This window comes from Lagopus muta, chromosome 1, assembly GCF_023343835.1.
Source record: "Lagopus muta isolate bLagMut1 chromosome 1, bLagMut1 primary, whole genome shotgun sequence".
NCBI classification, from domain to species: domain Eukaryota; kingdom Metazoa; phylum Chordata; class Aves; order Galliformes; family Phasianidae; genus Lagopus; species Lagopus muta.
Genome location: NC_064433.1, coordinates 164,246,953 through 164,260,924, shown reverse-complemented (window position 1 = coordinate 164,260,924; position 13,972 = coordinate 164,246,953). Strand labels below are relative to the sequence as shown.

At 36.5% G+C, this 13,972-nt stretch overlaps 1 protein-coding gene across 1 annotated transcript in view; it reads left to right on the top strand.

The window, feature by feature from the left end:
- VWA8 (von Willebrand factor A domain containing 8) overlaps positions 1-13,972 on the top strand; it is a 182,792-nt gene that overhangs the window by 23,116 nt on the left and 145,704 nt on the right. Inside the window, exons 4-5 of the mRNA XM_048932672.1 lie at positions 36-146; positions 12,262-12,429. Of these exons, the coding sequence (XP_048788629.1) occupies positions 36-146; positions 12,262-12,429 (279 nt within the window). The remainder of the gene's footprint in view (positions 1-35; positions 147-12,261; positions 12,430-13,972) is intronic.

Below are 13,972 nucleotides of genomic sequence, written 5' to 3'. Positions count from 1 at the left end.
TTATTTTTGTAATAACCTCAGTTTGTTGTCCACAGGAACTGACAAAGAGAGAGGTTGAATATATTGCTCTATCAAGGGACACCACTGAGACAGACCTCAAACAGCGACGAGAGATCCGAGATGGCAGTGCTTTTTATCTTGATCAGGCAAGTTACAGTCACACACCACCTCATTCCTGTTTACAGCTGCTTTGAAGACAATCATGGTTTAAATGATGAAAACTCAGTATGTGGCATACAGAGTGACTGGTATGTTTCTGATGGTTAGAAGATTTCGTAAAACACTCCTGATTTTGTTATTACTGAAAATGTTGTCTTTTCCCAAATCCAAGATTGCTCCCTCTATTACAAGTACCATAGGGTTTTACCCTTTTATTTGGACTCTATTAGGGAGACAATTTATTATGTTTAGTATAATGATGAGAAGTGAAATTCATTCAGTGCAGGTAGACTGTAGTTTCACAAGCACTTCTCTAGATATTGCTCTTGCCTAAGCACTGTAGCACGTTAGATGTATTTTCGAAATGAGTCCTTTGATCTAATGTCACTGAAAAAGAGTCGAGTTCATTTATGTTAGTACTGCTCTGTGTATTTAAACCCAAGCACAGTAAATGGAGACAACTGGGAGATTTGGTTCAGAAGATCACTTCTGATCAGAATTAAAATAATGATCTAAACACTCCTGTCATCAGTATTTCCCAACACATTAAGTAAAACTGTAGAGTGACTTAGATTAGGAAAAATTTATTTGCAAGATATCAAGGACATGTCTACAGGTAAAATATACACTTTGTTTAGAATGTCTGTTTTGATTTATATACAAGTTAGATGCCTAAATAAATAGAGTGGGTCAGTTTCTCTGATGTAGTATGAATTTAAATGTTTTATCTAAAGCAGTTTTCAGTTGTTAGTATGATAGAGGTTAATGATAGCACCATCCTATGAGTAATTTGTGGGTGGAAAGTAGAAAGGGAACAGGAGAGGAAAGAAAGCCTAAATGTTTTATTCTCTACATTAAAGAAATAATTTACTATTTTTAAAAAAAGAAAAGAAAATGTACAATTAATCTCTTTTTCAGCACTACCAACCTTCAAAATAAATTTTCTTGAAATCATGGTAAATAATGGTGATAGATTCTCAGATTTGAAATTATTTACTGGTTATCCATAAATATGAGAGTTGTACAAGATGAGATAATTTAAAGGATAAATCCTATGTGGATTAGGGCTGTAAATGACTTCTTGCTTGCCAGGGGATGGAAGCATTTGTGCAGACTATAGAGCTCACTTATTAACTCGTGAGCTCCATTGCTAACTGTTGTTATAGACAGTCTTATCCTTGCGCTTACTGCAGAGTAAAGAGAAATTCTCTCAGTGTAGAAGCATTAGTTAATTAACATTTATAAAACCCAAGTATTAGGGGCTGTATGAATCTCAGCAAGATGTGAGAATAATCTGTTAATTGTAATTGTGTGAAGACTGTGATCCCAGTATAAATACGAAGCAGCTTGTTTCACTTTGCACAAGCTATTTTGAGTGATCTTGCTTCAGTAAGAGTATTCTGTGAAGATTACCTTTCTAAAGTAAAGGTCTAAGATTACCTATCTTCTTCCATCTGTTGGAAATTTTCAGTTGAAAGGCTTTAACCAGAGTCCAACATAGCAGTATTTCAGACCCGGGTTTTCCTTTAGCAAGATATTCAAGTGAATCGTACTCAAGTTGACTACATATGCTTAAGTTTTGTGGGAAAGATGATAAAACAAATAACTGCTATTTAGATGTGTACTGAAAACATGAAAGATGAACCTGTTAGATAGTGATGTTCTACCCAAAGTTTTCTTGCCCTGTATTTTAATTATAGACACTTAAAGGATGATAGATAGCTACATTTAGAACCATCTGAGATCTGGTTATATTTGGTAATAGAAAGAATGAAGTTATACAGGTTACGCAGAAGTTTCAATTAGGTTGCTCAATAATTCTAATGTTTTCAGTGCAAAACATTGCAAAAGCTAGATTCTAGTCTTCTTTAAACCTCAGTCTATGAACTGTTTCAAGACAGAGAAGGCAACAGTAGGTAGCCGTAAGAAAATATTTCTGGTAGAGCTTGACACCATGGCTTCCATTGCCATAGGTGAGCTAAGGAAAAGATGAACTTATATGAGAAACTGAAGATATAAGCTATACTTTTCGGATTTATACACTATTTCCTTTTCTGTGGAACCTTATGCTTGCTGTTCATGACACTATATAGAAGACAGCAAAGCTCAGAAGTCTTCTTTTCCAGAACATCCAATGGGTGAATTCTGTGGGTCAAATAAAACTTACCTGTCAGTTGTCTAGGAGGCTCTTTGCAAGTCACAGTATAATAATGTAGTTATCTAACACCTTGAATGATAGTATACTGTGATGGCAACTGGCATCTTGATGGCAGAAATAAATTTCACGTAATCTGTTGTCAGGTTTGCAAAATTGTCTCTGAGTGATTGTTAATGTATTATAGCTGCTTATAGCTCTACATTTAATAATGACAAAATAAATACTGTAAGTGGATATCTCAATATCTCAGATACTTCAAAGCATCTGATTTATTTTAACAAGAAGTTGCTGAGTATGATGGCAGATAGTTATTTTATATAGACCCGGGAAAAAGTAACTGGTAGGCACTGAGTGAAGTTCTGCGTTGTCATGTCATTGAAAGGTCAGCATGTGTCTTAACCAATTCTCATTTCTTAATGCTAGAGTGAATCACATGGAAGAAGACGTAGAGTTATAAAGTAAGAAGAGAGATCTGATGAGGAAAAAAATTGAAACATTTTAAAATCAGGAATGGGGAAAACAAAATGAATGACTAGGAACCATTAATATGAAGGCAAACCTTGAATTATCAAATAAATTCCCAGTTACAATTGTGTAAAACAAAGGCACTATGGTGAATTATTTGTTTTCATTCAAGTACTGGCAGCAGGAACTTGTCTTCTTGACTTTACCTTGAGCAATTAACTTAGGTTTTCAGCTGTTAATTGACAGAAGTTTCAGAAGTGTCATCACTGAAATTACTGAAACAATTAAGTAACCTCTTGGATCTTGTTCTGTAACTTATTGCATGGATTAATTAAGTTATGCATCAAGTGGCTAGTTAGATTTACTTCTTATTACATAGATATTTAAATGGAAAATTCAGCTGTTATTGATTGAAGAGCCAATCTTGCAGCATCTTTCTGTTTCTTTAAATCTTTGTACCTGAGCCACTTAATTGAACCAAAATTGACATTCTTATTTCAGTTTCAAAATGTTTTCAAAATCCTGTTTTCAAAAATTATGTAGTTAGATGTAATATTTTTGACCCTTTTTGCCATTTCTGATGCAATTTTTCTTTAAATCATGTGCATGCCTCTGATCTAAATTTTTATTTCTACAGCCTCCTATGCTTTTTAATTGTTACATCTAAGGAAATCCTACATTAAAATTTTGTAGTGTGTGCAACTGGGAGAACAGCTAAGCTAATTTCTGCTTAAGAAGTGTATCACTCCTACATTGCCTAGAGCACCTGGTTTTGTTACCACTGCATCTTCCAGGTTTAGTATTAAATTGAAACACTCTTCCCAAACACTGAACTCCTGATTATGCGAGCAATCTTTCCCCTTAAGCATAATCAAACTGAAGATGGAATAAATAGAACAATATTATATGGGTGTATGCTGAGAAACTACAAATATAAGATAACTTTTGAACGTTTGCTAATTAAGCTGTGGGTGGATGAGTATGTAAATCATAGCTATTGCTGTGTATGCAAAAAGTGTATCTTTGAATTGTGTGAATCATAGAAACATAGAATGGCTTGGGTTGGAAGGGACCTCGAAGATCATCAAGTTTCAACCCCCCCGCCACAGGCAGGGCTGCCAACCCCCACATTTAATACTAGGCCAGGCTGCCCAGGGCCCCATCTAGAAATGGGGCATTCGCAACCTCTCTGGGCAGCCCGTTCCAGCACCTCACCAATCATAAATAATCAGTAAAGAACTTCCCCCTGATATCCAGCCTGTAACCTCCCTCCTTCAACTTAAAACCATTTCCCCTTGTCCTGCTGTTATCTACCCTTGTAAAGAGTTGGCTCCTCTCCTGTTTATAGGCTCCCCTTAGGTACTGGAAGGCTGCAATGAGATCTTTTCTCCAACCTGAACAAGCCCAGCTCTCTCAGCTTGTCTTCTCAGGGGAGGTACTCCATCCCTCTAATCATCTTTGTGGCCCTCCTCCGGCCACTCTCCAACAGTTTCAATGCTCCATGTGAGCATGCTTGTTTTAACAGAATATCTTTGATGATGCAGTTAAGAATATACAGATTATGCAGTGATAAAATTTCAAATTGTTTGTCAAGGTAACAAAAAAAATGACCTGCTCTGGTTTGAATGACTTCGTGTAGTAACCAGTTGAACTTGAAGAGTGATGAAATGACAGCTTAAACTGTCCTGTCTGTAAAACAGATGTGACACAAAACCCCCGAGCAGCATAGCACTACATAGAATTACATTTATTTTCTTTTATTCAAAAGAGATTAGGAAGTTGTTTTTTTTTTAAAGTGAAGATGTGAGATTAATTGAATAAAATGCTCATATTTAAGCCTGTGTATGTGTATACATATATAAATAAGTACATATATACCACAAAAACTTGTTATAAACTAGCAAATAGGTGAGCAAGAATAATTCAGCTGTTAAAAAAAGTATACAGTGAATGCAAACTGTGTAGTTCTGTGATTTATTATTACTATGTTGGGGGTCACAGTGAGTTTTTGATGAACTAGTAAGTTAGCCACAATAAAGGCATCATCAAAACAGTGTGATGTATTCTAATGACTGTTCCACACTGCAGTATCTGTCTATTTGGTATAGGCAGCTAGATAAGAAAGTCTGTAGAAAGCAGAGGTATGCAGTCCAGAAGTACAAAAGTGAACTATTAATTTTCTGGTTCTGCCTAACATTGCACAGAAAGAAGAATGCTATGTGGAAATAGGTAGAAAGCAGTAGTATTTGGTTGAAGTTAATCTTCACTGACATCAACACAGTATTTCTTGTCTATTAAGAAAAAAAAAAAAAAGCATGATAAAGACCTCTGTATAATCTCTCTTAACTCTTTGTATTTTAATCCTTTGCAACACTGCTTTATGTTCCTAAAGTTGTCATTGTTTAACTGAGCTTGTTAAGAGTCTGGTATCCTGGTTTGACGTAGAAGACATATGAAATGAGTGGCTGTGATGTAATGAGAGGAGTACTACAACTGCAAATTTACAATTCCTTATAGATTAAAATTAAACTGATTTCACCTGATCCAGTGGGTGGCAACCCTGCCCGTGGCAGGGGGATTGCAACTAGATGATCCTTAAGTTCCCTCCCAACCAAAGGCGTTCTATGAACACTGTTTCAGACATCTGAAGTCTTTTTGGTTACTGAATATCCCATCTGACAGTGCCATCATATACTGTGAATTGTGTCTCCTTTTGCTTACAGTATTACCCAAAACAAATGCAATCTGCCGTTTAATTTTCTAGCATTGATGGAGAAAATTAGCTATGAAACCCATCCAGAAAACGTGATTGTCTCAGCAAGGGAGGTGGGCTGAAGTATGAAGGTATACTCCCCTCCATTACAGAGGAATAAAAGGGTTTAAACATTTGCTTTCTCTCATGCTTTAAAAAAAATTAATTAACCAAAATAATTACTAATTTATTGCTTTTAATAAAACCTGACATAAAGCTTGAAAGTGATGTAACTTATTTTGTTGTGGCCTAACTTGTAAAGTTCAAAAATATAGTTTATCTACAAAAATAGTTATAAAAAAATAGAATAGACACTCTCAAATGAATAGTAGTATTTAACTGATGAATAGTAGTTTTAAACCTCATCTTTAAATGGCATTGTGCATTTGAAAGCATTTATTTTTCATTGAATGTTCCTGAAAAGAATGAGCAACATCTTACAAATACTGAAAGATAATACTAAGTTTTTTAATAAGTTTGGCATTGCTGCTTTGAAATTGTTTGAACATTATTTTTATTAGCCCTTCAAATTACTACAAAATATTTGACTATTTTTATTTGAGAGGTAATATGGTATCACTTTGATTCATTAACTAATCATTCACTCCAGTATTCCACAGCTGCTTTCCTCTGCTGATCTCTCAAGGGAAATCAATAGGAAAGGACTTGAGCATTGTAAAAATTGAACAAATATATTAAATGTTATTGTTTGGTAGCTATTCAGACATGCTGCCTGACTGGCAGATATTTTTAAATTCTAGTAAAGTAGATTATCCCAGTTGGTGACAGCCTTATGTGCTTCATTGATCTCAGTGTGTCTGTACATCTATCTTTAGACTCCCTCTAAATTTTTAGGTAATTTCTTTCTATTTCCATACAAGTATTACAGAAAATGTGATGGTCTGATTATTTGAGTTACATCTTCTTAAAAGTATAACCTGAGAAAATTGCAAGTTTTGGTCAATATCCTCCTTCTTCCCTAGTAAAGTGAGGAGGAAAACCTCACTGCATACTCCATTCTGCATCTCTGCCCTTTATTTTTACGTGATTACAGAATCATAGAATGATTTGGGTTGGAAGAGACCTTAAAGCCCACCAAGTTCCAGCCCCCTGCAGGACTGCCACCTAGCAGCTCAGGCTGCCCAGGGCCCCATCCAACCTGGCCTTCGTTGCTGCCAGGGATGGAGCACCCACAGCTCCTCTGAGCAGGTGTGCCAACACCTCACCCCCCTCTGAGTGAATAACTTTCCCCTGACATCTAATCTGAATTTCCCTTTTATTTTAGAACATTTTCCCCGTGTCCCATCACTGTCTACCTGTGTAAAAAGCTGCTTTCCCTCCTGTTTATAATCTCCTTTAAATACTGGAAGGCCATGATGAGCCTTCTCTGCTCCAAGCTGAACAAGCCAAACCCCTTAGCCTGTCTTCATAGGAAAGGTGCTCCAGCCCTCTGATCATCCTCTTAGCCCTCCTCTGGACCTGCTCCCAAGAGCTCCATGTCTTTCTTGTGCTGGGAGCTCCAGTCCTGAATGCAGTACTCCAGATGGGTCCTCACAAGAGCAGAGTAGAGGGGGACAGTCACCTCCCTTGACCTGCTGACCAATCCTCTTCCATTACCTGCTGGTTAGTTTAAATGATTTACATTTGGAAAAATTGATTCTACTTGACCCATGGAAAGTCATACAGAAATTAGCAATTTCATCTGAGCTTTGTGACATTTGATGTCTGGTTGGGCTACCAGACAATGTGTCCCCCCCCCCCCCCAGTCGCTGCAGCATGAGTTTATGTTTTTAAGTTCTGTTGTCCTCTTGCAGGCACACACAATTGTGGTAACTCAAAAACAGCCAAAGTTTTGTTTTATCTTTACCAGATGATTTCTGAAGATCTTTTTAGCATAAGAGATGCCTGCACATGTCATTGCTGGAAAGTTTTTGAGATGCAGGAAAGACTCTGGTGCATGAGTTTGTGTGGGATATTGAGCGGGTGGAGGGAAGAAGTTACTACTCTGGAAGAGACATCTGAAATGTAGTTTGCAGATGCAGGGAAGCCTGACTTCATTAGTTTTCTTCTTCACTGTGCTGCTTGCTCTATTATTTTTTTCATGTTGTAATTTTTGTTGCTGTCTTTGAGATGTCATGAATGGAATCCAGTTCTCAGAGCAAGGGTGAAGGGTGCTCATCTTCATGACAAATGCACGCAAACAGAAAAAAAGTCTCCAGGTATCTCCTGAAAAAGAGACAGTTTAATTAATAATTAATGTTCAGCAATTTTTTTGAGCATTTTTTACTGTTTGGAAACATAGCCTGTACATGATATTCACAGTGATGCACAAGTTGAAAAAAATAAGGCTATTTATGGTTTGTAATGTAGCTCAAAATCGCAAAATTTCAGAGTGATCAGAATGTTTTGGTTTTATTTTATTCATTCTGCTGAGAAAACCAAATTAGATTCCAGTGGTGGCGTTTCAGACAATACTGTTCAAATTCTCATGCTCTTGCAAACTACTTTGCTTAGCTTTATAAAAATGTCCTTCCTCTGGTGTTTGCACTTAGGCATGTGCATTATGTCAAGCTATTTTCTGTCCCCTCTTTCTGTTGCTGTGTAAGTTTATTTATGTGACTTTTTTCATGAGTGGGGTTTTATTGTTCCTGCAGTTGTTGTGCTTTGCTCTGCTCAAGTGCAGGGGCCCTGTTGTGCAAAAGACTGTGAATACCTTTTAAGTGTTGTGTACTTAATAAGGTGTTTATGCCTTTGAAGAAAGAAATATATTTTTGTAGGTGAATTATGAAAGCAGAGTAAGCAATCCACACTACATATTTGTTGCCTAAGTCTATTGCAGTGGGAGTAATACTGTGTTAAGGGTTTCTGCTCTTGGGGAAGAAACTCAGCCTGTTTTAAGTTTGTGTATTCCCTGGAGCAGGTATCCAGGTAACCATTCTTTCAGATCTGTGGGGGCACAGGTGGGAGGCAATGAGCTTGGTTCTGCATTTGATGAGCAAAATAGTCCCTAGCTACAGTTAAAGTAAACCTGAAGATAAACATTTAACAAATCCCTCTCTGCCTTTTAACAAGAATTAATACCTTTAATCTCAGGTTTACCATCAAGGTTGCATAATATAACACCCTCTGTCAAATTATATTTTATATTAAACACTTTAAACAAACGAGGCTGGTGAGAGAGTGAGACAGCACAGCTATTTTGGGGTTTTCATTATAGAATTATGAAGATGAGTTTCTTGGAAACATCTTTTAAAAAACGATTTTCAGTGACAGATTGCAAACTTGCTTGCCTTTCTCTTATTTGTTACGCATTTTAGTTTCCAAAACAACCCGTCACAGATATGACTGAAATAATGATTCAGAAGATACCTCGCAGTGTGCAAAGCTTATTGCAGAAATTTATTACTCGTTACCAAACAGGTTGCATAAATATCACAGTTCAGCCAGGGATACACAGCTGTTTAAGAGCAGACATTATGCTGTCTGATGTTAGTACTACTCGCAAGCCTTAGAGTGAGGTGAATTGTATGTATATTTCATTGTATTTTGGAGAATAGTTTACTGTATTATTGTAAATGCTTTAAAAATATCCAAGGAACACAGTTTGTTTAAAGAAAAAAAAAAACCAAGCCAATCAGAGTAAATTAGAACCCAGATGATGATGTTATTATTGTTGTTATGGGGATTCTTTGCTTAAGAACTGAAAAAAACATAGTTGAGCACTCAGACATTCCTGAAGCTGATCATCTTTGGCTACCTATACATACTTCTTATAATATGTAGCATCCATTTTGATATATTGTACTGAGCAACACAACCTGGGATAAAAATTTTGAACAGTTTTCTAGCTCAGAAAAATTGCTTTCTTTTTAAATTGTGATCTTCTGAATTGATCTGCGTGCTTTAATAGGCACTTCTCAAGATTGTACTGCCAGTAGAGAACATCTTTTTGAAGTTCACAGTATACTTCTGGATAGCCTAAACCTATACCAGATTGTGCAAGTCCAGAAGAGAGGCTTATTGGTACCAGTGCCAGGTCAGAAGCTACAGGCACAAACTGGAGCACAGGAGGTTCCCTCTGAACACCAGGAGCCCTTCTGTGCCGTGCAGTGGCGGAGCACTGACACAGCCTGCCCAGAACTGTGGCATCTCCTCCTTGGGGATCTCCCAGAGCTGCCCTGGGACGTGGCCATGGGCACCCTGCTCTGGGTGTCTCTGCTGAGGCAGGGGCTGGAGCAGAGGGACCCAGAGCGCCCTGCCAGCCTCAGTTACGTTGTGATATTTGTAATACTGGAAGACTGTTAATTCAGCAAGCCTTCATTCATAGTGTGCATGTCTCAACATGAGTCAACAAGATTCTATGGATACTGACAATATTTTGACATATGAACAAGATGTGTATTTTCCTCTGGCTAGTAAAATATGGTTATAAAGTCTTCATAGACATATAATATGCAGAATCCAACTAACCTGGCAAATAAAATGTTTGTTGAAATGTATTCTGGCTGTATCTCCAAAGTGCATTTGGAGAATATAGCATTTTGTTCATGCCAGGTATTGGACTGGTTGCTGGAGACTCAGATTTTCTATTTAAACAGGTTGAAGCAGATTTTTTATTTGACCAGTGACCTTCCTAGAGAACAATGTTAGTACAAAATTTGCCTTTCTTACAGATTTTCTGGAATGGAGAGAGTGAAATTTTTTATTGCTTGTTAAAGCATAATATTTTGAATTAGCCTATAATTCACTTGCTGATTGCTTTTGGAAGGAATTAGTGATTCAGTGCAAGGGAAATAGTCTTAGGACTTGGTTAATGGGATTATTATGGGTTCCTCAGATATTGATCTTGAGATTAGATCCTAAAAATGTCAGGGAAGGGAAATTAATACACGGATGTGTACTGAGATTTGTGAGCTTAGGTAAAGTAGTTATTGCTATTTTAATAAAGATGTTAAAATCTTACATCATGGCTTATTTTCCCATAGTTGTTGTTTATGCTTCTACTTCACTATAGGATAGCAGTATAGAAGTATACTTCTATGGTGTGCATAAGAAGCAGCTAAATTAGTTAGGGTGCCATTTAGTGTTATCTTTAGTGTTATCAGATGGATCTCTGATTCTGTCGTATGCTTTGTACCATGCATCAGTTTGGTTGCACTGAACTGTTCTTTGTCTCTAGCTTAGATTTATCCAGCTGTCCTTCATACCTTTTTTTTCTTTTTTGAATATTTTTTTCCATGTGAAATTCTTATTTTATTCTTTTCTATCTTCATATTTTTTCATTATTCCTTCTCATTTCCTCCTTCTTTCTCTTTGTCTCAGTCTTTGACATCTGTTGTATTCATCAGAGATTTCCATCTAGTGTCATATGAAATGTTTGTCTGTAGGAGTTCATAGGAGACATGCTGGGAATAGATTTCAATCATACTCCCTTTGCCACTGTGCTTGTGTCTAAAATTGTTAAAATGCAATCGGAATGGAAAGCAAAACTCTTTGGTGCTTCTTGATATTGGGTACATCTACACATTCCCTGTTACTATCTGGTTAAGCTTTTTCAATCTGGAAATAGACAAGAAAGCATTAAATTTCAGTTTGTCTTTCATTGGGCAGTAATTGTGAATAATAGTTATGAAGTGAATTTAGCTAATTTCCCTGAGCCCACAGCATTGACTGAGAAGAAGCTGCACAAAATTACCAACGCAGAGCTTAGTTTTATGTTTTGGATAGACATTAGGCTCATATAAACAGTAAGAATTCACAAATAAGTAACGAGGAGAAATATAGAAAAGAAATAAAGTCCCACCCCAAATGCTCCAAAGTGTTCACAAGTGAAAGTCTGTGCTTTTATTCTGTTTTTATAGAAGACGGTGTTCAGTCTGGGAATATAATTACAAACATTTCTAATTTTATCACATAGATAAAATCTGATTATTGATAGCATTGTTTTGTTTTTATCTCCCACACCTGGTTTTACCAGATTGTTGTTCTCTTCAGGTCGGACTAAAACACTGTACTGGTAATGGAATTACACTGGTGCATAACCAGAACGATCCCAAGCAATATCTGACCTTTGGTTTCTAAATATTTTAATATGGTTGTAAACATGTACAACCACTTCTAAACTGTGTATTCTGTATAAATAGCGATGCCATAATTGTCATACCTGAAAAGTGTTATGCAACATCAAAAAGAAAACATGCTGATTATTATCATGTACTGGGTATACACTGAAATGTTAACAAGATTTTACACTTTATTCTGTTGATACAAGAGACTAGAATACCTTTTGTTATTATTGATATTGATATTTCTTTTTCAGTACCTTTTGTTATTATTTATATTACTATCTCTTTTTCAGTCCCTGTAACAGTTATAAAAGTCCAACTTACGAACATGTTAATACAATCAGTTGTCACTCTTTGTAGAATGATATCGTAGAGTGGCCTGGGTTGAAAAGGACCACAATGATCACCTAGTTCCAACCCCCTGCTGTGTGGTTGGGTTGCCAACCAGTAGACCAGGCTGCCCAGAGCCACATCCAGCCTGGCCTTGAATGCCTCCAGGGATTGGGCATCCACAACCTCCTTGGCCAACCCGTTCCAATCATACTGACTATTATTGAAATAAATGCTGTTTTGGAAATCATCTGTGGATTCTTTTTCAGTGGGATTTTATGAGATATTTGATGTTTATTTCTCTCCCAATATTGCTTGTTACTTTTGAAAAGTGTGCAGTTCGTGCAGCTACAGAAGGACGAATCCTTGTGTTGGAAGGTTTGGAGAAGGCTGAGCGCAATGTCTTACCTGTGTTAAACAATTTGCTGGAGAACAGGGAAATGCAACTTGAAGATGGACGTTTTCTCATGTCCGCAGAACGTTATGACAAACTTCTGCAGGTAGGGAAATACCATTTGGATTTTCCATTCTTTTTTTCCTGTTCTTGGTAGTGCTTGAATACTATTATGAAGAGGATAGTAGTTAGAAGCCAAATGCTTGGATTTGAACACAGTGTGTACGTGAGATGTTATACAGGTTGAAATTTTAGGGTGGAAGTTAGCTGAGATGCATAACATTCCACTTCAATTAAAACACTGTTTTAACCTATATCCCTCTGCCCCCATTAAAAAAAAAAAGACAGTTGCTCATGCCAGCTTTATATGCTGATTGTATGTAAAATGTGGAAGCTGTTGAGGTTAAACAAAATGTATTTGTGAGAAGAGATTACAGTTGAAAGTGTCCCCGTGAAGTTCAGATAGTGCTTCAGCATTGTAGTAGTCCTGTTGATAGGCTTTTAAAATAGGATGCCAAACAAAGAGGTCAAGATTGGTGACTCAGTATTTCTCAGTACTGTCTCACCTTTAATTTAGTACAATATGTGTGAGGAGCCAATCCAAATGATAAGAAATGGATAGTGAGTTTACTTTTGGTAGGCAATGGGATCATATCTGCTACTGTTATTACTTCAGCCATTTTCATTTTCTTCAAGGTTTGAGTCCCATTGCTTACATTTGAGTTGGGTACTCTTGGGCCTTTTGTTGACCTTAGTAAATTTAATCTCAGTTTCCACCAGTACTCTGTTTCATACTTTCGTGTGCTGTAGTGTCCACTCACATTCCTGTTGGTCTCTTGTCTGATCTCACTCATGTTTCTGTCTATTGTGCCTGTTGATAAGTATATGACTTGGACCTATATGAAAAAAGGAAATGTGCAGTAAGCCTTCTAGTTGATCCCAATTAAATGAGCTTGCCTCCTATGTTGTTAGTACCATAGCAAATTTCTGAAAATATATTGATATTTCTTCAGTTTCTTATCTCTGGTTTGAAATCTTCTGATTTGTGCCTTTTCCAAAAATCTTTTTATGGTATTTAATCAGAAGATACAATTGTTGGGAGAATTATTACCAAATTTGAAAAGTAAGCTTTTAAATTTGTGATTGTATTTAAAAACTGAAAGTGAGAATTCAGACTCGGACAAGATTTGGTTGCAAAGTAAAGCATCTTCTCTTTTCTTTTTTCCTTTTTTAAGAGTATTCTAATGATAAAACACTTCAGAATGAGTGCCTCGGGTGCACTGTTAATAGTTGATGAATTAAATAAATCTCCTGCTATAATACTAAATCTAATATTGTTGTTTGGCAGATATTACATTATATAAGCTAATGTTCATTTTCTCTTCTTCAGTGTGAATAATCATATACTGTATAACTAGGTCAAGGAAGACAAAACTGTGATGTGTGAAGATTTAACAGTGTATATTGCTTTGTGTGCATTGAATCTTTTACAGGACAGCAACTGTAATACACAACATAGATGTTCTTGTGAAGGAGTCCAGTGGTAGCTCTGTTTTGGTATTGCTTGTAATAAAGCATATTTTGTAAATGAAAATGTTCAAGCAATAATGGTCTCCTTTACATTTACAAGAAGAAGGGAAAAGAAGAAA